This window comes from Paramisgurnus dabryanus, chromosome 6 (assembly GCF_030506205.2).
Source record: "Paramisgurnus dabryanus chromosome 6, PD_genome_1.1, whole genome shotgun sequence".
NCBI lineage: Eukaryota > Metazoa > Chordata > Actinopteri > Cypriniformes > Cobitidae > Paramisgurnus > Paramisgurnus dabryanus.
In genome coordinates, this window is record NC_133342.1 from 24,627,553 (window position 1) to 24,650,188 (window position 22,636).

A 22,636-nucleotide genomic window follows, 5' to 3' on the forward strand; every position below is an offset into this window, starting at 1 on the left:
CAAAATAAGCTTACACATTTGATCACAGCACATCTTTAATGTATCTCTCAAAAGTAGCCTGTCTCCTACCTCAGCCTCTTCCAGAGCAGATTGTATCTCAGCCTTTTCCTGTTCTAGCTGCTTACGGACCTTCTCCAATTCATGGATTGTCTTTCCACCCTCACCAAGCTGTTCAGTCAGATCGGAGATTTCCTCTGATGGAAATTTTAAGTTAATATTTGCATATATCATAGAGACTTAATTTTGCACAAGTATTTGCAAATAAACAAACCTTGCAGAATTTTGTTTTCTCGCTTGAGGGTCTCAAGATGATCCAATGATTCCTCATAAGAGTTTTTCAGCTTGAACAGTTCTGTGCTCAGAGATCTGGCTTCTTTCTGTGAGCTCTCCAGTTCGCACTGAGACTCTTCATACTTCTGCTTCCATTCAGACAAGACCTGAAAAAAACATTTTCTCAAATTACAATTTTTACCTTGTTACCTTGTAACGCTTTCAGTTATAATTCCTATACATTCTTAGCATGTCAGACTATGTGTCCCAGCATTTGAGTTGTTATGTATGTACACTGTCAGAAATAAACAGCAGTTTTTCTATCACTGGGATAGTACCCTCAAAGGTTCATTTTGGTACCTTTGTGGGTATACAACTCATTGAAATGCCAATATTATACCTTAAGGACCTATTGTGTACCTTTTAAGGACCAATTTTGTATAATTTGAATATTAGCGGTACAAAACATTTAACTGTACCTTTAAAGTCGCCATGAAAATAAAATGAAAACCTGTAATTTGTTTAGGAATATTGCGGTATTTTTTACAAATGACTTATCTGTGAGCTTCATTATTTTTTTTTATGCATGTGCCTTTATAATCTTTAATCAAAAACAGAAATCTCTTCCTCTCTTCAAAACGATCTCTCTTTACTTCCGGTATTATAGTATGGCACGTGAGTGGGGTCTGGGAAAAGATCGCAACGATGAGCAGTAAGCCAGTCCTTCCAGAAAAACATTCTTTTGTGATTGTTGCGGGCAAAAATCCTTGTTCTTGCAGCACATTTTCTTAAAAAATGCGATGGAATATGAGGGATATTTATGCAATTTTATGCGGGAACTTGCAAAAACTGCGGGAAAAACAGTTTTCAGCTTTTGCAGCTTTTCAATGATGTTCACGTCACTTCATAACATCCCCATGGCAATAGGGGACATGGCTGCGCTTTTGTGAAGTAAATTCAACATTTTTCAACTTTCTGCTAAGATATATGTGATTTTTGCTACGAAAATGCACGAATTATGAAATCATGCAAGCTCTGCATATTTTTAGGACGGAAATCTGCAATTTATGGTGCGATAGTGTGGCGATTTGAAAAAATGCAACCTCTGCACAAATATGTGGTTGGTTGATAGACCAAGACTTTGGTTGATAATGCGTTGAATCATGCGATCATTCGTTTTTCTGGAGGGACTGATTAGCAACACGACCCAACTTGAAACGATCCAATCAGATCTTGATGGACAAATTCAGCCCTACCTTATTTTATTTCAGAAGCAGTTTCACTCAGATATTCATCACCATGGGAAAAATAAGGCACCTGTTACTTCCCTTTCATGCCGACTTTAAAGGTACACAATAGGTCCTTAGGGTACAGTAATGTACCAAGGTACAACATTGTATTATGTTTTGAATACTTGTAAAGGTACAAAACGGAACCTTTTTGGTACCGTTTTTAAGCCTTTTATCTGACAGTGTAGGATAAATTCAGGTAAACTAAATACAGTACATAATATGTTATCCTAGTCGTTGGCATAAATGCTACCTTATCAAAGTGTCTTTGCTTCTTGTCTAAAGCTGCAGCAACTGTATTCGATCTCTCCACATCCACCATTAAATCTTCGATTTCATTTTGGAGTCTGTGCTTAGTCTTTTCAAGGGAGGAACATTTGGCATTTACTGCCTCCACAGCCTCCTCAGCCTCCTGCAAACGCTGGGCAAGTTTTTTCCTGTATGGACAGATACATTATTTTAGCCAGATAAAATAGTGAAAAAATATGTTTGGACTTTACTCAGCTGTGATATTTTGGGAAAATAGGAAAATATGCTGTATCAGTCAGTACATGCCCTTTAAAGGTTTTATGTCTTACTTGGCTTCCTCCAGTTCTTCAGTCCTCTGGATGGCATCAGTTTCATACTTGGTTCTCCACTGAGCCACCTCAGAATTAGCTTTAGACATGCAACGCTGTAGCTCTGCTTTGGCCTCCTGCTCTTCCTCAAACTGCTCTCTGAGCAGATCTGTGTCATGGCGAGAGGACTGCAGTGCATGGGCGAGGGCATTCTTTGCCTTTGAAAAAGATTTGATTGCTTTGTAACTGAAGATCACAAATTACTTGAAATTTGAGAAGTAGAAGATTTGTGTTACCTTAATTTCCTCATCCAGCTGCCTTTTCAGGTCCTCAAGTTGTTGACTAAAAGAGTTCTTACCCCTTGTTAGCTGAGAGATTAATGATTCCTTTTCTTCGAGCTGTCTTGCATACTCATCTAGCAGAGAAAAAAAACTATTTACTGCCCTTTACTAACCTTAGAATGAAAACAAAGTGATTTATATACCGTACCATTTTCAGCTTGAAGCTTTGACTTGTGTGTTGTTAAATCATTAAGGCCCCTTTGGTTTTCCTCACTCTTGTTACGGTATTCATTCAGCTGATCTTCTAGAGTTCTGTTCATTTTCTCCATATTAGTCTATTAGAGTAAATATTGCATTAGTATGGACATGAGCCAAAACTCAAGTTATATAAAGATCCATATGCTAGCACACAGTGTCAACGGATTCACCTTGGACTTAACGATCTGCTCCATGCTGGAAGCCACATCATCCAACTCCAGCCTCAGTTCACTCTTCTCCTTCTCCAGTTTTTGCTTGACTCTCTGCAGGTTATCTATCTGCTCTCCCAGTTCAGCCACACTGTCGGCTTGTTTCTTTCTCAGTGTGGCGGCTGTGGCTTCATGCTGCAGAGTCGCCTCTTCAAGGTCTCTGCGAAGTTTCTGAAACTCAGCTTCTCGTTTTTTATTCATCTCAATCTGAGCAGATGTAGCTCCTCCAGCCTCCTCCAGTCTCTCGCTGATCTCCTCCAGCTCTCTGGCTAAATCTGCTCTCTGTTTCTCAACCTTAGCTCTGGCAGCTCTTTCTGCTTCAAGCTCTTCTTCCAGTTCTTCAACACGAGCCTATAAGCACAAAGCAAAAATGACGACATCTTTCTAAAATACATTCTTGCACTTAAAGTACAAGAGAATATTATACAGTACAACCATATGAATTACCTGTAGCTCCTTTATTTTCTTTTGTAGTTGCATAATTATGTTTTGTTCGTCTTCAATTTTGCTGCTCAGCTGACTGATCTCAAAGTCTTTCCTGAAAATCGAATTATAGACTTTATTTCATTATAGAAAATATTTAAAGGGGAATGATCATGAAAATCTGACTTTTTCAATGTTTAAGTGCTAAATTTGGGTCCCCAGTGGTTCTATGAACATATAATCAACATTCTCTGCAAGCATGTAAACAAATTTGGCTCCCCTTGTGATGTCAGAAGGGGATAATATCGCCCTTTAATCTGCACTATCCAACCACAGCACTGCCATTTAGTGCAGAGATCAGCATTAAAACCCAAAACGGCACATTTTTGCTCACCCCTATAAAGTGGCGATGTTAACATGTTATAATAAATTATCTATGTTGTATTTTGAGCTAAAACCTCACATACATTCTCTGGGGACACCAAAGATTTATATGACATCTTAAAAAAGTCTTGTGTACGTCTTTTTGTTTTTCTCTTACTTCTTAAGTCGTTCTTCCATTTGCTGCTTGTCATTCTCCAGGTCCATTATGCTTTCCTGGGTTAGCTTTAAATCTCCCTCGAGTTTCCTTTTAGCTCTTTCTAGATCCATCCGGATCTTCTTTTCTTGCTCTAGAGATCCCTCCAGCTAAAAGAGTAAACAAAATAGTCTTAATTTGTTAATAAAGAAATAAGAAACTACACTTTATATCTAAAAAGTGGACTTATTTTGGCTTACTCACATCATCGACCTGCTGCTCAAGCTTGACTTTTAACTTGGTGAGGGTGTTGACTTTGTCCTCCTCACTCTGCAGGTCATCCAGTGCCTGTTGATGAGCTTCCTGCAAGGCTTTCTTCTCTTTTGTCAGCTTGGCAATGATATCATCCAAACCTGCCATTTCTTCAGTCAGGTTCTTCACCTGTGTGTATAAAGCGAATGTTAGGATTAAATAAGAAATGGAGATTGATCTTCTCAAAGTTTACTATAGTTTGCATAAAACCTTGTTTTCAGTAGCATGCTTCTCTTTCTCCACTTTAGCCAGAGTCAGCTCCAGATCATCAATATCTTTCTTCAGCTCAGAGCACTCATCCTCCAGCTTTCTCTTTTTTGCCGTCAGCTCTGCGTTCATCTCCTCCTCATCCTCGAGTCGCTCAGTGAGCTCTTTGGCTTTTGCCTCCATCTGGATCTTATTTTTGATCAGACCTTCACACCTTTCTTCAGCATCACAAAGATTGTCTTGTTCCTGTTTGGATAGAAAACACATTCAAAAGATGACTGATTAAAGCGCATCCGGTACTTCTGATTCTGAACTCTAATTTCTGATACACGTACTGCTTGCACTTGAAGTTGGAGATCATTCTTTTCTTGAAGAAGAGTCACCATTTTCTCTTCAAGCTCTTTTCTACGAGCCTCAGACTTTGCATAAGCTTCTTTGAGCTTCAAGAACTCCTCTTTCATATTGGCCATTTCTTTCTCTGCTTCAGCAGACCTCAATAACGGCTTGATTTTAAAGAAGAGTTTCATCCAGGGCCAATTCTTGACACTCATGAATGCACGCACATTCCACTGAATCACAAGCAAGGCATCCCTTTATAATAGTGGAGAAAATACATCAAATTATACTAAAATGCAAAACGTATAGGTTGGCTTAAAAATAATATGAATAAGTACATAATTAGCATAATACCTGCGTTCAACCATCTTCAGATACTCAATTCTTGAGAGAAGACCACGAGATCTAGATTGAATTCCAGTGATAATTGTTGAAAGACGATCATCTCTCATCTCTTCCAGTTGGCCTAGAAGACCAGCTTTAAAGAACACCTGATGATGGTATTAAGTTGTTATGTTAAATGTTTCCCTATAGCACTTTCTGTATTATCAATAGGTGGTCTTACAAAACTTACCTTGGTGTGCCCAAACCTGTACTGCTGGTGGTCTATGTCAAGAGAACCCAGCAGTTTCTCTGCTCCTTTCTTGCTGTCTATGAACTGTCCCTCAGGGATAGCTGCAGGGTTCAAGATGCGATATCTGCAGAATCACACAACTGTTAGGAAATTTAATTAATAAATGTTTCAATTCTGGTTATATTTGTCATAATGTACCTCTGTTTGAAATCACCATATAGGATTCTATTTGGGAAACCCTTCCTGCAAATCCTAATGCCCTCCAGCACACCATTACAGCGTAGCTGGTGCATGACTAGAGGATTCTCCATCGCCCCAGGAGTCTTTGTCTCGTTGGGGATGAGGCAGCGCACAAAGTGTGGGTGAGTTGATCTCAGGTTTGTCATGAGTTTATTGAGATTCTCCTGTGAGAAATCAACATTACACTTGCATGTACAGTTGCGATCAAAAGTTTACATACACCTTGTAGAATCGGGAAAATGCTAATCATTTTGGAAAATAAAAGGAATTTTGAAGAAATGTTTACAGAAAATGCACAAGACAGAATAATAACAGAATTTCTAAATGAAAGTATCGGCCGATAACAAGGACATTTTTACATTGCTCTATCTCTAATTTAAAGGTTTCTTGTTTGTCCATTTAAGACATATTTGAACCCTGTTCACCAGTGACTGTATGATGTTGAGATTCATCTTTTCACATTGAGCACAATCAAGATAGTATATGCAACTATTACAATAGATATTAATATTCACTGATGCTTTAGACTTCAGCACTATTCATGAAAAGTCAGGTGGGTGTACACCTCTGAAAATGATATTTGGTTTAATTTGTTATTATATTGTCTTCTGGGAAACATGTATGTATTTTTATAGCTTCTGAAGGACAATACTAAATGAATTTACACTGGTCACCTTGTCCAAGGTTTACATACACATGACTTTTAAATGTATAGTATTAACTTCCTGACTATGCAGATATGCAGAAGATACAGAAAAGCAACAATTCTACAGGACCTGAAGGTTTCTCTAAAGGCCATTGAAGAGTTTAATGGCTCAGGACAAACAAGCTTAAAGATGAGATATTTAAATGGTTTGAGATGGTGTATTGCTAGTGTAAAATTGTTGACCGGCTTGCACATACCCTGTGAAGAGCAGACACTGTCTGGAATGAAGATCCTTTCTTCTTCTTTTCTTTTTTTGCAGTTCCACCCTCACCCGTGGCTGAAAAATATATGTAAAAAATACACATAAAAACAAGTATTACTGGATAATTGTTACTTTGGAATGATTGTATTGATACTATTGTTATGATTTTAATGAAGTTTTTCTTGATACAATATGGGCAGTTTGCTATAGCTACAGTGTTCCTATAACTGCAATAGCGTGCTGCTGAAAAAACGCCATTCATGGGTTTTATCCACGCACATTGAATCCACGCACTGATAAAATGTATTTCAGGGATAAACTAAATTTTTATAACTTCACAGCATACACTAAATTATTAGGCTCATGGCATCACAGACAAAGGTCATGAAAATTCAGCTTTTTAGTCAATGAAAGCCAGGGAAAGTCAGGGAATTTGACATTTGGCATAGAGTGGGAACTCTGATATATTTACAATTCACTTAGTTTGTACGTTGCTTTGTATATGGTACTTTTGGTCGATTGGATCACAATTGAACGACACTAAAAACAGGTGTTAACGGAGTGTAAAACGTTTTGAGCTCATCCAATTTCGACCACGTTCAGCGAAAACGCATTTGACCGGATTGCTTTTGTGGTGTGGATGCACCTCATGTGGTTGAATGTGTTCTATCTGTCTATTGATCTAATGTGTAATGTGTACCTAGCACAATGTTTTTACATTGGTCCTGACTTCTAGCAAAAACCCACTGTGTTTAGCCCAGTCTTTAGATTAAAATTGATAAAGCTAAAGTTTTAAATATTAGTGCGCATCAACTTTAACCTGTAATTTCTCCCGCTTGTGTTTTAACGAATCACATAGACCAGGGTCGGGCAACTTCGGTCCTGAAGGGCCGGTGTCCTGCAGAGTTAAGCTCCAACTTTCCTCAGCACATCTGCCTATAAGTTTCTAGTATGCCTAGTAAGACCTAAATTGGCTGCTCAGGTGTGTTTAATTATGGTTGGAGCTAAACTCTGCAGGACACCGGCCCTCCAGGACTGAAGTTGCCCATCCCTGACATAGACCATAACATCGAAGTTTTCAGGACACAAGTGGTGGAAAGTGGACAAAAGAGACACCAGGTATAAACGGGAATGTGTCTCTTTCGTCTACATGTAATTGATCAAAATGCATCTTACAAAAAATGTCAAATAAATCTTTGGTGTCCCCAGACTGCCAATGTACCATATCGAAATACCAGATAGATAATTTATTATATCATGTTAAAATTGCCACTTGCAGGTGTGAGCCAAATGTATGGGTTTTTTTAAATGCAAATGAGCTGACATCTGCATTAAATGCCCGTGGTTGTATAATGCAGATTAAGTGGCGGTATTATCCCCTTCTGACATCACAAGGGGAGACCAATTTCAATGACCTATTTTCACATGCTTGCAGAGAATGGTTTACCAAAACTAAGTTACTGTGTTTTTCTTTTTCACATGTTCTAGGTTTATAGAAGCACTGGGGACCCACTTATAGCACTTAACTCTTTCACCGCCATTGACGAGATATTTCGTCAATTAAGAGAAAACGCTTCCCTGCCAATGACGAGATTTTCCGTCTTTCCGCAATACCGCAACTTTTTAAACCCGGAAGTATTGCCCTATTGGCAAGCGGCTGCATGTCCGTGTCTGTTTTAAAGATCGCTCTGAATGGGATCTCTATGAAAAGTCCGTCACAAAAATGGAATTATCTCTGCTTTTTGCTCAAAATGTGGTGTTTTTGCAAAAACCTACCCATATTCAAAAGCTGATTGCAAAAGAACCACTGAAGGTAGGATGAAACGTTTTTTTTTGTTTGAAAGCAGAGGGTCTGTTCTTTCATTTGGTATATTGTATGTTTATATATTTAAAGAAGAACATTTTCTGGAAGGCATTAAACTTTGGTGAAAATCATGAAAAACGCTGGCGGTGAAAGAGTTAAACATGGAAAATTATATTTTATACTGATGATGGTCAATTGTTCAGAAGACATATACACACCTGCCTCTGCACTTGCATAGTTGGCAAACAGAATACCCAACAACTTCATTGAGGATTTCTGGTACAATCCAACCACGGTTTCATTCAGGGGGTCCTTATTCTTCACCAGCCAGTTGTTAATGTTGTAGTCCACTATGCCAGCATAATGAACCAGGGCAAAGTGAGCCTCTGGTTTGCCCTTCACAATCCTGGGTTTCTGGAAGTTGTTTGATTTCCCTAGATGATTGTCGTAAAGCTTTGCTTTAAAGCTTGCATCACTGGCTTTGGGAAACATGCACTCCTCTTCAAGGATGGACATGATACCCATGGGCTAAAAGAATATAAAGGAATGGTGGAGTCAAATATATATCTTAATAGTGATATCAATGCCTTTCTTGTAGCAATTATGGTGACTTACTTTCTCAATAAGATCAATGCAGGCCTGCAGGTCCATGCCAAAGTCAATGAACTCCCATTCAATTCCTTCCTTCTTGTACTCCTCTTGTTCCAGCACAAACATGTGGTGGTTGAAAAACTGTTGCAGTTTCTCATTGGTAAAGTTGATGCAGAGTTGCTCAAAGGTGTTGAACTGTAAACAAAAATCGATATTTTAATGAGATGCTTAGGCCTAATTTAGTTTACAGTTAACGATGAGGTACTTACATCGAAGATCTCAAAGCCAGCAATATCCAACACTCCAATGAAGTATTGACGAGGCTGCTTTGTCTCCAGAGACTGGTTGATTCTCATCACCATCCAAAGGAACATCCTCTCATACACTGCTTTTGATAGGGCACCAATGGCATAGTTTACCTGAAAATAATTGACACATAAATATTTGTTTGTCTTTGGCTGCTTTTTCAAACTAGATAAATGAGGGAACCTACCTGCTGGACATTTTGTCCCTTGGTCACCCACTCATTTCCAACTTTGACCCTTGGATGACATAGACCCTTTATGAGGTCAGCAGAGTTCAGGCCCATGAGATATGCTGATTTGTCAGCATCTGGAAATCAGGGATTTTTAAATATAGGTGTTTACAGAGATAATGGCATTTATAATATTATATACGTATATTGATACCTTCAGTTCCATCAGCCTCTGCTTGTTCCTCTCGCTGCTTCTGCTTGAATTTCATGTTGCCGTAGTGCATAATGGCTCCAGTCAGCTTGTACACAGAGTTCTTTTCTTCTTGTGTGAAGCCTAATATATCAAAAGCACTCTGTGGAAATGAAGAGATGCCTACAGTCTCAGGAATTTAAGTGTCTCAAGAGTTTAAGGTTATGGCTTTAAGACTTTTTCCACAATTTAATCACTCACATCAGTTGCCATCAATTCATCTGCATCATCAATGGACGCAACTGTGGTCTCTCCCTGAGAGATAAATGCGTAGTCATAGGGGTTTGCTGTCACTAGCATCATCTCTGTTCATGCAGATTCAAGAGAGAAGGCAGAAGATTACACACAAGTGTATCTTGATACAGACTTATTTAATGTTATAGATGAGGTAACTTCATTTGTTTACCAAGGAGCTCCGGTTTTTTGTTGGACAAGATTTGATAGAAGATGTGATAATCTCTCTCAGCCTTAAGCTGAAAGGTCACACGCGACTTCTCCAAAAGATCTAGACGAACAAAACATACAATTTGATTTCATAATGTATCTAACAAATGTATTTTATAAAGTATCACAATTATACATAAATATTTCAATAAAATATTTTTGTTTAATCAAGTAGGATATAACATACACGTTTCAATGTCTGCAGATGCCAGTTTCCCTCTTGTATCAAAGTGAATTCTAATAAATTTTCCCTAAAGACAAATTCAGTATTAAAAAATATAGCTGCAAGCAGCAATACCGGGGTCAAGCCGAAAAGGGCACAGAAGGGTGTAAAGTTGAGTTTGGATAAGAATACTAAAGAACCTATGTAAACCTCATGATTTCAGATGAAAAAACCACAAAAGTAATCAACAAAAATAATCTATGTTCTTGTCTACTGCAATCGTCCTTCTGTTATTGACAATCATGGAACATTAGAGCACTGAAGGACATGTGAGTGATGTTTGCAGTGGCATAAAACACAACATGTCACAACATGTTACAACAAGTTAAATCAGTCAAAAGAGACCATCCTCATGTCTCTACGATGTTCTGATGCAGAGAAAAAGCTCTTTCAAAACGGTTCATAACGTATTCTCATTGGTTGCTAGAGAGTAAATTCACATCCACCAGTGATTATAGACCAAGCCATATGAAATGAAGAATCCATGATGACTCATAGTTTTAGATGTGTTTTTGCAGTAGTTTTAGGCAAATATAGCTATTTCTATCTCCAAACCACTAGGTGGCGCTATGACAGAATCGTGCATGCAACCTCAGGTCATGACTGCGTTACATCTAGCTAGTTTCATGACTAAACACTTTAGTTCAGCAAAGAAATAGTTGTATGACCATAGGGCTTGCTTGATATGAAAGATTTTGTTCAATTATAGGGCCACCTAGTGGTTCAGGCATACCAATTTTTTTGTGTGGCCTCAGACTCTGTTCATACATCAGCGTATCAAATCTGGTGAAAAAATCTCTTTTCGTTGCGAAGTTATAACCATTTATGTGTAAAAAACACAAAATGTAAAGGTAATTTTTCGTTTTTTGCAATTTTCGGCCATTTCTGATGAAAATTTTAATATAACGCCAATAGAGTTTTTTGTTCAGAAGGTAATGCAATGTTCTTCCTATGGCATTTTCGAGTCGATCGGAATAACGCTCGCGGAGATATTCGCGCATGTTTTTTAAGTGCTATTTTGCCGCGCAGGGTTAACCGTAAGGCGAATTCTGGCATGTTTGGTATCGTTGGACTCGGCAACTATTCAGAACTCCAAAGAAACAAGTCCCGTGAAAATATGTCAATCGGAGCCAAAGTTATAGGCGTTTAAAGCATAAGTCTGACCACTAGGTGGCGCTGTGACGAAACTCTGCATGCACCCTAAGTTCCTGACTCGCATCACAAGTACCAAGTATCGTGTCAATAGGCTTAAGTTTGCCGAAGATACAGCCTCAAATCCGTTTTTTTGCGCTCTACGTAAAATTCGTTGACGCGGTTTACGAAAACAGATTGACGAATTGACATGAATTCCATAACTTTTTGCCGTGAGGGTCTGTAGATGCTACATACCGATTTTTGTTGAAATCGGGCAAAATCTCTAGGACGAGTTCGCAAAAGTAGGTTTTACGAATAATTCAAAATGGCGGAAAAAATTTCATGACGGAAAATGACGTCATAGGGTCCAATCGAATCGTCTTGAGCCAAGGAATCAGAGGAAGCAAGAATTTTGTTTCTAGGACTTACGGATCAGAAGTTATAAGCAAAAACATAAGTGCAAATTTGGACTGTTGGTGGCGCTAGCGGGTTAGAGATAGAGACTCCAAATTTGCTATGGGGACACATTGGACTGTCCTTTATCAGTGTGCCAAATTTCATAACTTTCCTACGTACGGTTCTATGGGCTGCCATAGACCGCAATGGCGGAAGAAGAAGAAGAAGAATAATAATAAATATAGCTGCAAGCAGCAATCACCGGGGTCAAGCCAAAAAGGGCACAGCAGAAAGTAAAGTTGACTTCGGATGAGCAGTTTAAAGTACCTAGGAAAATCTCTTGATTTCAGAAAAACAATATAACAGTTATCAGCAAAAAAGCTGTTCTCATTTAGTGAAATCTCTCCCTCTCTTTCGTCGAGCATTGATAACTAGAACACTGACGTAAAAATGAGTGGTGCTTGCAGTGGCAATACTCAGCTCACAAAATGTTACAGTGGTGTTAATGAGTCAAAAGAGCCCACCCCCGTGTCTCTACGATGTTCTGATGCAGAGATATAGCTCTTGCAAAAATGGTTGATAAGGTATTCTCATTGGTTGCTAGGGAGTGAATTGGCAACCACCAGTGATTATAGTCAAAGCCATGAAAGGAATAATCCATGATGACTCATGGTTTTAGATGTGTTGTTGCAGTAGTTTTAGGCAAAAAATGCCATATTTCTATCTCAAAACCAGTAGGTGGCGCAATGAAAAAATTGTGCATGCAACCTCAGGTCATAACTGTGTTACATCTAGCTAGTTTTATGACTATACACTTTAGTTTAGTGAAGAAACAGTTGTATGACCATAGGGTGGCTTGATTTCAAAGGTTTTGTTCAACTATAAGGCCAACTAGTGGTGCAAGCATACAATTTTTTTTGTGTAGCCTCAGACTGTGGTCGTACATCAGCGTATCAAATCTGGTGAAAAAATCTCTTTTCGTTGCGAAGTTATAACCATTTATGTGTAAAAAACACAAAATTTAAAGGTAATTTTTCGTTTTATGCAATTTTCGGCCATTTCTGATGAAAATTTTAATATAACGCCAATAGAACTTTTTGTTCAGAAGGTAATGCAATGTTCTTCCTATGGTGTTTTTGAGTCGATCAGAATGACGCTCGCGGAGTTATTTGCGCATGTTTTTTAAGCGCTGTTTTGCTGCACAGGGCTAACCGTAAAAGAAAATCTGGCATGTTTGGTATCGTGGGACTCGGCAACTATTCAGGACTTCAATGAAACAAGTCTCGTAAAAATACGTCAATCAGAGCCAAAGTTATAGGCATGTAAAGCATTTGTCTGACCACTACGTGGCGCTGCAACGAAACTGTGCATGCACCCTCAGTTCCTGACTGGCATCTCAAGTACCAAGTGTCGTGTTAATAGGCCTAAGTTTGACGAAGATACAGCCTAAAATCTGTTTTTTGCGCTCTACGTAAAATTTGTTAACGCGCTATACGACAACGGATTCGTTTATCGAAATTCTTTTGATAACTTTTTGCCGTGAGGGTCTCTAGATGCTACATACCAATTTTCGCGACAATCGGGTAAAAACTCTAGGACGAGTTCGCAAAAGTAGGTTTTACGAATAATTCAAAATGGCGGAAAAATTTTCATGACGGAAAATTACGTCATAGGGTCCAATCGAATCGGCTTGAGCCAAGGAATCAGAGGAAACAAGAATTTCGTTTCTAGGACTTACGGATCAGAAGTTATAAGCAAAAACATAAGTTCAACTTTGGACTGTTGGTGGCGCTATCGGGTTAGAGATAGAGACTCCAAATTTGCTGTGGGGACACATTGGACTGTCCTTTATCAGTGTGCCAAATTTCATAACTTTCCTACGTACGGTTCTATGGGCTGCCATAGACCGCAATGGCGGAAGAAGAAAAATTTACTAACAGAAACAATTGCCAATATAGCTGCAAGCAGCGATACCGGGGTCAAGCCAAACATGGCAAAAAATGATTCATACGTGATGACTGTCATGATTTAACATCTAAGTTTCCATTAGTTTTATGAAAAAAAGCAATTTTTTTGTATCTTGAGACCACTAGTTGGCACTGTGCTGAAAGAATAGATGGTGACTCAGGTCATGACTGTGATGACACATACCAAATTTAGTGTAAATACAATAAAGCGATAAGGAGATATAGCCTTAAATGACTTGACCACTAGGGGGCACTGACCAAAAAATGTATTGTGACTCAGGTCTTGATTGTGATGACACCCACCAAATTTGGTGTGAATACAATAAAGAGATGCAGAGATATAGCCTTAAATGACTTGACCACTAGGGGGCACTGACCAAAAAATAAATTGTGACTCAGGTCTTGATTGTGATGACACCCACCAAATTTGGTGTTAATACGATAAAGAGATGCAGAGATATAGCTTCAAATCTCTTGACCACTAGGGGGCGCCGGGAAGTTTACAAGTCCTCCCAGAACATGTTGCTGATGAACCATACCAAGTTTCATAACAATACGCAATTGCGTTTCTGAAATACTTGAACTTAAAGAAAAATTCAAAATGGCCGACACACAAAATGGCCGACCAAAAAACATTTGGTATCGTTTGACTCGCCATGCCTCACGAAATCTAACAAGACCAGTCTCATAATTTTACATTCAAATTTGCAGTAGTTATAAGCAAAAATAGACATTTTTTATATCTCGTGACCAGCAGGAGGCAGTGTGACGAAATGGTGCATGCACCCTCAGGTCATCACTGTTATGACATATACCAAGTCTCATATTAATACGCAAAAGTTTTGCGAAGATACAGGCTCAAACACATTTTGGCGTGCTCGCCCTCGCATTCTTTGATGCGTTATACGAGAACGGATAAGTCTAACGAAAATCTTTTGATAACTTTTTGTCTAGAGTGTCTCTAGATGATGCATACCAAAAATCAAGCCAATCACACAAGCGCTCTAGGAGGAGTTCGAAAAAGTAGGTGTTCAATATAATTCAAAATGGCCGACAGGAAGTAGGTTTGACTCAGACATATTTGGTACAGTCGGACTCAGCATGAGCCAAGGAATCAATAGAGTGAAGTCTTATGTCATAGTGGCAATTTAATCAAATGACATAAGAATTTAAAAAAAATTTTTTACATATCCTGACCACTAGGTGGCGCCGTCTTTAAGATTTATAGGTGCGCTCAGAACATGTCACTGATGAACCATGCCAAATTTTGTAGCGATACGCCATTCTGTTTGTGAAATACTGAACTTAATGAGAAAATTCAAAATGGCCGACACCCAAAATGGCCGACCGAAAACCGTTTGGTATCGTTTGACTCGGCATGCCTCAAGGAATCTAACAAGACCACCTTCATGATTTTAGACACAAGTTTGAAGTAGTTATAAGCGAAAATAGGCATTTTTCGAATCTCGTGACCACTAGGTGGCGCTGTGACGAAACGTTGCAGGCACCCTCAGGTCATGACTGTAATGACATATACCAAGTTTCGTGTCGATACACATAAGTTTTGCGAAGATACGGCCTCACATCTGTTTTGGCGTGCTCGCCGCCGTACATGTTGTCACGGTATACGAGAACGCATTGGTCTATCAAAAAGCTTTTGATAACTTTTTGTCATGGGTGTCTCTAGATGCTATATACCAAAGGACATGCAAATCGGACAAACGCTCTAAGAGGAGTTCGAAAAAGTAGGTTTTACGGGAAATTCAAAATGGCGGAAAGATGTGCATGACAGAATTGACATCAATGTGTGCAATTGAATCATCATGAGCAAAGGATTCAGAGGAAACAAGAATTTAGTGTCTATGACTCACGGGTCAGAAGTTATGAGCATGAACATAAGTGGATTTTTGGACTGTTGGTGGCGCTAGAGGGTTTGAGTCAGACACACCAATGTTGCTATAGTAACTTCTTAGACTGTCCTCTACATGTGTGCCAAAATTCACAACTTTCCTACGTACGGTTCTATGGGCTGCCATTGACTTCAATGGCGGAAGAGGAAGAATAATAAATATAGCTGCAAGCAGCAATGCCGGGGTCAAGCCAAAAAGGGCACATAAGAAAGTAAAGTTGAATTCGGATGAGCAGTTTAAAGAACCTGGGAAAATCTCTTGATATCAGACTAAATAATATAACAGTTATCAGCAAAAAAGCTGTGTTTTCATTCAGTGTCATCTCTCCCTCTCTTCTCGAGGAGCATTGACAACTAGAACACTGAAGAAAATGTGAGTGGTGCTTGCAGTGGCAATTCTCAGCTCACAAAGTGTTACAGTCGTGTTAATGAGTCAAAAGAGACCCACCCCCATGTCTCTACGATGTTCCGATGCAGAGATATAGCTCTTGTAAAAAGGATTGATAAGGTATCCTAATTGGTTGCTAAGGAGTTATTTGGCATGCACCAATGATCTCCAAGCCATGAAAGGAATAATACATGATGACCCAAGATTTTAGATGTACTGTTGGAGTAGTTTTAGGCAAAAATACCATATTTCTATCTCAAAACCACTAGGTGGCGCAATGACAAAGTTGTGCATGCAACCTCAGTTCATAACTGTGTTACATCTAGATAGTTTTATGACTATACACTTTAGTTTAGTGAAGAAATAGTTGTATGACCATAGGGCTTGCTTGATATGAAAGATTTTGTTCAATTATAGGGCCACCTAGTGGTTCAGGCATACCAATTTTTTTGTGTGGCCTCAGACTCTGCTAATACATCAGCGTATCAAATCTGGTGAAAAAATTTCTTTTCGTTGCAAAGTTATAACAATTTATGTATAAAAACACAAATTGTAAAAGGTAATTTTTCGTTTTTTGCAATTTTCGGCCATTTCTGATGAAAATTTTAATATAACGCCAATAGAACTTTTTGTTCAGAAGGTAATGCAATGTTCTTCCTATGGTGTTTTCGAGTCGTTTGGAATAACGCTCGCGGAGATATTCGCGCATGTTTTTTAAGTGCTGTTTTGCTGCGCAGGGCTAACCGTAAGGCGAAATCTGGCATGTTTGGTATCGTTGGACTCGGCGACTATTCAGGACTCGTAAAAATCAAGTCCCGTCAAAATACGTTGATCACAGCCAAAGTTATAGGTGTAAAAAACATTTGTCTGGCCAATAGGTGGCGCTGCGACGAAACTGTGCATGCACACTCAGTTCCTTACTGGCATCACAAGTACCAAGTGTCGTGTCAATAGGCCTAAGTTTGACGAAGATACAGTCTAAAATCTGTTTTATGCGCTCAACGTAAAATTTGTTGACACGCTATACGACAACGGATTGGTTTATCGAAATTCTTTTGATAACTTTTTGCCGTGAGGGTCTCTAGATGTTACATACCAATTTTCGCGGCAATTGGGTAAAAACTCTAGGACGAGTTCGCAAAAGTAGGTTTTACGAATAATTCAAAATGGCGGAAAAATTTTCATGACGGAAAATGACGTCATATGGACCATTCGAATCGGCTTGAGCCAAGGAATCAGAGGAAGTAAGAATTTTGTTTGTGGGACTTACGGATCAGAAGTTATAAGCAAAAACATAAGTGCAAATTTAGACTGTTGGTGGCGCTAGTGGGTTAGACATAGAGACTCCAAATTTGCTGTGGGGACACATTGGACTGTCCTTTATCAGTGTGCCAAATTTCATAACTTTCCTACGTACGGTTCTATGGGCTGCCATAGACCGCAATGGCGGAAGAAGAAAAATTTACTAACAGAAACAATTGCCAATATAGCTGCAAGCAGCGATACCGGGGTCAAGCCAAACATGGCAAAAAATGATTCATACGTGATGACTGCCATGATTTAACATCTAAGTTTGCATTAGTTTTATGAAAAAAACAATTTATTCGTATCTTGAGACCACTAGGTGGCACTGTGCTGAAAGAATAGATGGTGCCTCAGGTCATGACTGTGATGACACAAACCAAATTTAGTGTAAATACAATAAAGCGATACGGAGATATAGCCTTAAATGACTTGACCACTAGGGGGCACTGCCCAAAAATAAATTGTGACTCAGGTCTTGATTGTGATGACACCCACCAAATTTGGTGTGAATACAATAAAGAGATGCAGAGATATAGCCTTAAATGACTTGACCACTAGGGGGCACTGACCAAAAAATAAATTGTGACTCAGGTCTTGTTTGTGATGACACCCACCAAATTTGGTGTAAATACGATAAAGAGATGCAGAGATATAGCTTCAAATCTCTTGACCACTAGGGGGCACCGAAAAGTTTACAAGTCCTCCCAGAACATGTTGCTGATGAACCATACCAAGTTTCATAACAATACGCAATTGCGTTTCTGAAATACTTAAACTTAAAGAAAAATTCAAAATGGCCGACACACAAAATGGCCGACCAAAAACCATTTGGTATCGTTTGACTCGGCATGCCTCATGAAATCTAACAAGACCAGTCTCATAATTTTACATTCAAATTTGCAGTAGTTATAAGCAAAAATAGACATTTTTTTATATATCGTGACCAGTAGGGGGCAGTGTGGCGAAATGGTGCATGCACCCTCAGGGCATCACTGTTATGACATTTACCAAGTCTCATATTAATACGCATAAGTTTTGCGAAGATACAGGCTCAAACACATTTTGACGTGCTCGCTCTCGCATTCTTTGATGCGTTATACGACAACGGATAGGTCTACCGAAAATCTTTTGATAACTTTTTGTATAGAGTGTCTATAGACGATGCATACCAAAAATCAAGCCAATCACACGAGCGCTCTAGAAGGAGTTCGAAAAAGTAGCTGTTCAATATAATTCAAAATGGCCGACAGGAAGTAGGTTTGACTCAGACATATTTGGTACAGTCGGACTCAGCATGAGCCAAGGAATCAATAGAGTGAAGTCTTATGTCATAGTGGCAATTTAATCAAATGATATAAAGATTTAAAAAAATTGTTTTACATATCCTGACCACTAGGTGGCGCCGTCCTAAAGATTTATAGGTGCGCTCAGAACATGTCACTGATGAACCATGCCAAATTTCGTAGCGATACGCCATTCTGTTTGTGAAATACTGAGCTTAATGAGAAAATTCAAAATGGCCGACACCCAAAATGGCCGAGCGAAAACCGTTTGGTATCGTTTGACTCGGCATGCCTCAAGGAATCTAACAAGACCACCTTCATGATTTTAGACTCAAGTTTGAAGTAGTTATAAGCGAAAATAAGCATTTTTCGAATCTCGTAACCACTAGGTGGCGCTGTGACGAAACGTTGCAGGCACCCTCAGGTCATGACTGTTATGACATATACCAATTTTCGTGTCGATACAATAAAGTTTTGCGAAGATAAGGCCTCACGTCCGTTTTGGCGTGCTCGCCGCCATATATTTTGTCAATTTATATGAGAACGCATTGGTCTATCAAAAAGCTTTTGATAACTTTTTGTCTTGGGTGTCTCTAGATGCTACATACCAAAGGACATGCAAATCGGACAAACGGTCTAGGAGGAGTTCGAAAAAGTAGGTTTTTCAAAAAATTCAAAATGGCGGAAAGATGTGCATGACACAAATGACATCAATGTGTGCATTTGAATCACCATGAGTCAAGGATTCAGAGGAAACAAGAATTTTGTTTCTAGGACTCATGGGTCAGAAGTTATGAGCATGAACATAAGTGGATTTTTGGACTGTTGGTGGCGCTAGAGGGTTTGAGTCAGACACACCAATGTTGCTATAGTAACTTCTGAGACTGTCCTCTACATGTGTGCCAAAATTCATAACTTTCCTATGTACGGTTCTATGGGCTGCCATTGACTTTCGGCGGAAGAACGAGGAAGAAAAATAATAATAATAATAATAATAATAATAATAATAATAAGAAAACTAACAATAACAATAGGGTTCTACGCCCCTTCGGGGCTTGACCCCTAATAATAATAAGAAAACTAACAATAACAATAGGTGTCTACGCCACTTCGTGGCTTGACCCCTAATAATAATTATAAGAAAACTAACGGATACAATAGGGGTCTTCGCCCCTTCGGGGCTTGACCCCTGAATACAATAAAGCGATACGGAGATATAGCCTTAAATGACTTGACCACTAGGGGGCACTGCCCAAAAATAAATTGTGACTCAGGTCTTGATTGTGATGACACCCACCAAATTTGGTGTGAATACAATAAAGAGATGCAGAGATATAGCCTTAAATGACTTGACCACTAGGGGGCACTGACCAAAAAATAAATTGTGACTCAGGTCTTGTTTGTGATGACACCCACCAAATTTGGTGTAAATACGATAAAGAGATGCAGAGATATAGCTTCAAATCTCTTGACCACTAGGGGGCACCGAAAAGTTTACAAGTCCTCCCAGAACATGTTGCTGATGAACCATACCAAGTTTCATAACAATACGCAATTGCGTTTCTGAAATACTTAAACTTAAAGAAAAATTCAAAATGGCCGACACACAAAATGGCCGACCAAAAACCATTTGGTATCGTTTGACTCGGCATGCCTCATGAAATCTAACAAGACCAGTCTCATAATTTTACATTCAAATTTGCAGTAGTTATAAGCAAAAATAGACATTTTTTATATATCGTGACCAGTAGGGGGCAGTGTGGCGAAATGGTGCATGCACCCTCAGGGCATCACTGTTATGACATTTACCAAGTCTCATATTAATACGCATAAGTTTTGCGAAGATACAGGCTCAAACACATTTTGACGTGCTCGCTCTCGCATTCTTTGATGCGTTATACGACAACGGATAGGTCTACCGAAAATCTTTTGATAACTTTTTGTATAGAGTGTCTATAGACGATGCATACCAAAAATCAAGCCAATCACACGAGCGCTCTAGAAGGAGTTCGAAAAAGTAGCTGTTCAATATAATTCAAAATGGCCGACAGGAAGTAGGTTTGACTCAGACATATTTGGTACAGTCGGACTCAGCATGAGCCAAGGAATCAATAGAGTGAAGTCTTATGTCATAGTGGCAATTTAATCAAATGATATAAAGATTTAAAAAAATTGTTTTACATATCCTGACCACTAGGTGGCGCCGTCCTAAAGATTTATAGGTGCGCTCAGAACATGTCACTGATGAACCATGCCAAATTTCGTAGCGATACGCCATTCTGTTTGTGAAATACTGAGCTTAATGAGAAAATTCAAAATGGCCGACACCCAAAATGGCCGAGCGAAAACCGTTTGGTATCGTTTGACTCGGCATGCCTCAAGGAATCTAACAAGACCACCTTCATGATTTTAGACTCAAGTTTGAAGTAGTTATAAGCGAAAATAAGCATTTTTCGAATCTCGTAACCACTAGGTGGCGCTGTGACGAAACGTTGCAGGCACCCTCAGGTCATGACTGTTATGACATATACCAATTTTCGTGTCGATACAATAAAGTTTTGCGAAGATAAGGCCTCACGTCCGTTTTGGCGTGCTCGCCGCCATATATTTTGTCAATTTATATGAGAACGCATTGGTCTATCAAAAAGCTTTTGATAACTTTTTGTCTTGGGTGTCTCTAGATGCTACATACCAAAGGACATGCAAATCGGACAAACGGTCTAGGAGGAGTTCGAAAAAGTAGGTTTTTCAAAAAATTCAAAATGGCGGAAAGATGTGCATGACACAAATGACATCAATGTGTGCATTTGAATCACCATGAGTCAAGGATTCAGAGGAAACAAGAATTTTGTTTCTAGGACTCATGGGTCAGAAGTTATGAGCATGAACATAAGTGGATTTTTGGACTGTTGGTGGCGCTAGAGGGTTTGAGTCAGACACACCAATGTTGCTATAGTAACTTCTGAGACTGTCCTCTACATGTGTGCCAAAATTCATAACTTTCCTATGTACGGTTCTATGGGCTGCCATTGACTTTCGGCGGAAGAACGAGGAAGAAAAATAATAATAATAATAATAATAATAATAATAATAATAAGAAAACTAACAATAACAATAGGGTTCTACGCCCCTTCGGGGCTTGACCCCTAAATATAGCTGCAAGCAGCAATCACCGGGGTCAAGCCAAAAAGGGCACAGCAGAAAGTAAAGTTGACTTCGGATGAGCAGTTTGAAGTACCTAAGAAAATCTCTTGATTTCAGACAAAACATTATAACAGTTATCAGCAAAAAAGCTGTGTTCTCATTTAGTGAAATCTCTCCCTCTCTTTCGACGAGCATTGATAACTAGAACACTGAAGTAAAAATGAGTGGTGCTTGCAGTGGCAATTCTCAGCTCACAAAATGTTATAGTGGTGTTAATGAGTCAAAAGAGACCACCCCCATGTCTCTACGATGTTCTGATGCAGAGATATAGCTCTTGTAAAAAGGATTGATAAGGTATCCTAATTGGTTGCTAAGGAGTTAATTGGCATGCACCAATGATCTCCAAGCCATGAAAGGAATAATACATGATGACCCAAGATTTTAGATGTACTGTTGGAGTAGTTTTAGGCAAAAATACCATATTTCTATCTCAAAACCACTAGGTGGCGCAATGACAAAGTTGTGCATGCAACCTCAGTTCATAACTGTGTTACATCTAGCTAGTTTTATAACTATACACTTTAGTTTAGTGAAGAAATAGTTGTATGACCATAGGGCTTGCTTGATATGTAAGATTTTGTTCAATTATAGGGCCAGCTAGTGGTTTAGGCATACCAATTTTTTTGTGTGGCCTCAGACTCTGCTCATACATCAGCGTATCAAATCTGGTGAAAAAATGTCTTTTCGTTGCGAAGTTATAACCATTTATGTATAAAAACACAAATTGTAAAAGGTAATTTTTCGTTTTTTGCAATTTTCGGCCATTTCTGATGAAAATTTTAATATAACGGTAATAGAACTTTTTGTTCAGATGGTAATGCAATGTTCTTCCTATGGTGTTTTTGAGTCGATTGGAATAACGCTCGCCGAGATATTCGCGCA

The 22,636-nt window shown here is 39.0% G+C and overlaps 1 protein-coding gene across 1 annotated transcript in view; it reads right to left on the reverse strand.

The window, feature by feature from the left end:
- Positions 1-22,636, reverse strand: part of LOC135766814 (myosin-7-like) — a 32,919-nt gene that overhangs the window by 1,945 nt on the left and 8,338 nt on the right. Inside the window, exons 7-30 of the mRNA XM_073814986.1 lie at positions 10,133-10,196; positions 9,908-10,006; positions 9,703-9,806; positions 9,466-9,604; positions 9,270-9,388; positions 9,046-9,195; positions 8,801-8,971; positions 8,404-8,713; positions 6,377-6,456; positions 5,432-5,637; positions 5,234-5,357; positions 5,014-5,150; positions 4,659-4,914; positions 4,327-4,569; positions 4,069-4,245; positions 3,829-3,974; positions 3,312-3,402; positions 2,826-3,215; positions 2,606-2,732; positions 2,413-2,531; positions 2,138-2,334; positions 1,813-1,996; positions 272-437; positions 70-194 (exon numbers count right to left, since the gene is read on the reverse strand). Coding sequence (XP_073671087.1) covers positions 70-194; positions 272-437; positions 1,813-1,996; positions 2,138-2,334; positions 2,413-2,531; positions 2,606-2,732; positions 2,826-3,215; positions 3,312-3,402; positions 3,829-3,974; positions 4,069-4,245; positions 4,327-4,569; positions 4,659-4,914; positions 5,014-5,150; positions 5,234-5,357; positions 5,432-5,637; positions 6,377-6,456; positions 8,404-8,713; positions 8,801-8,971; positions 9,046-9,195; positions 9,270-9,388; positions 9,466-9,604; positions 9,703-9,806; positions 9,908-10,006; positions 10,133-10,196 — 3,924 coding nt within the window. The remainder of the gene's footprint in view (positions 1-69; positions 195-271; positions 438-1,812; positions 1,997-2,137; positions 2,335-2,412; positions 2,532-2,605; positions 2,733-2,825; positions 3,216-3,311; positions 3,403-3,828; positions 3,975-4,068; positions 4,246-4,326; positions 4,570-4,658; positions 4,915-5,013; positions 5,151-5,233; positions 5,358-5,431; positions 5,638-6,376; positions 6,457-8,403; positions 8,714-8,800; positions 8,972-9,045; positions 9,196-9,269; positions 9,389-9,465; positions 9,605-9,702; positions 9,807-9,907; positions 10,007-10,132; positions 10,197-22,636) is intronic.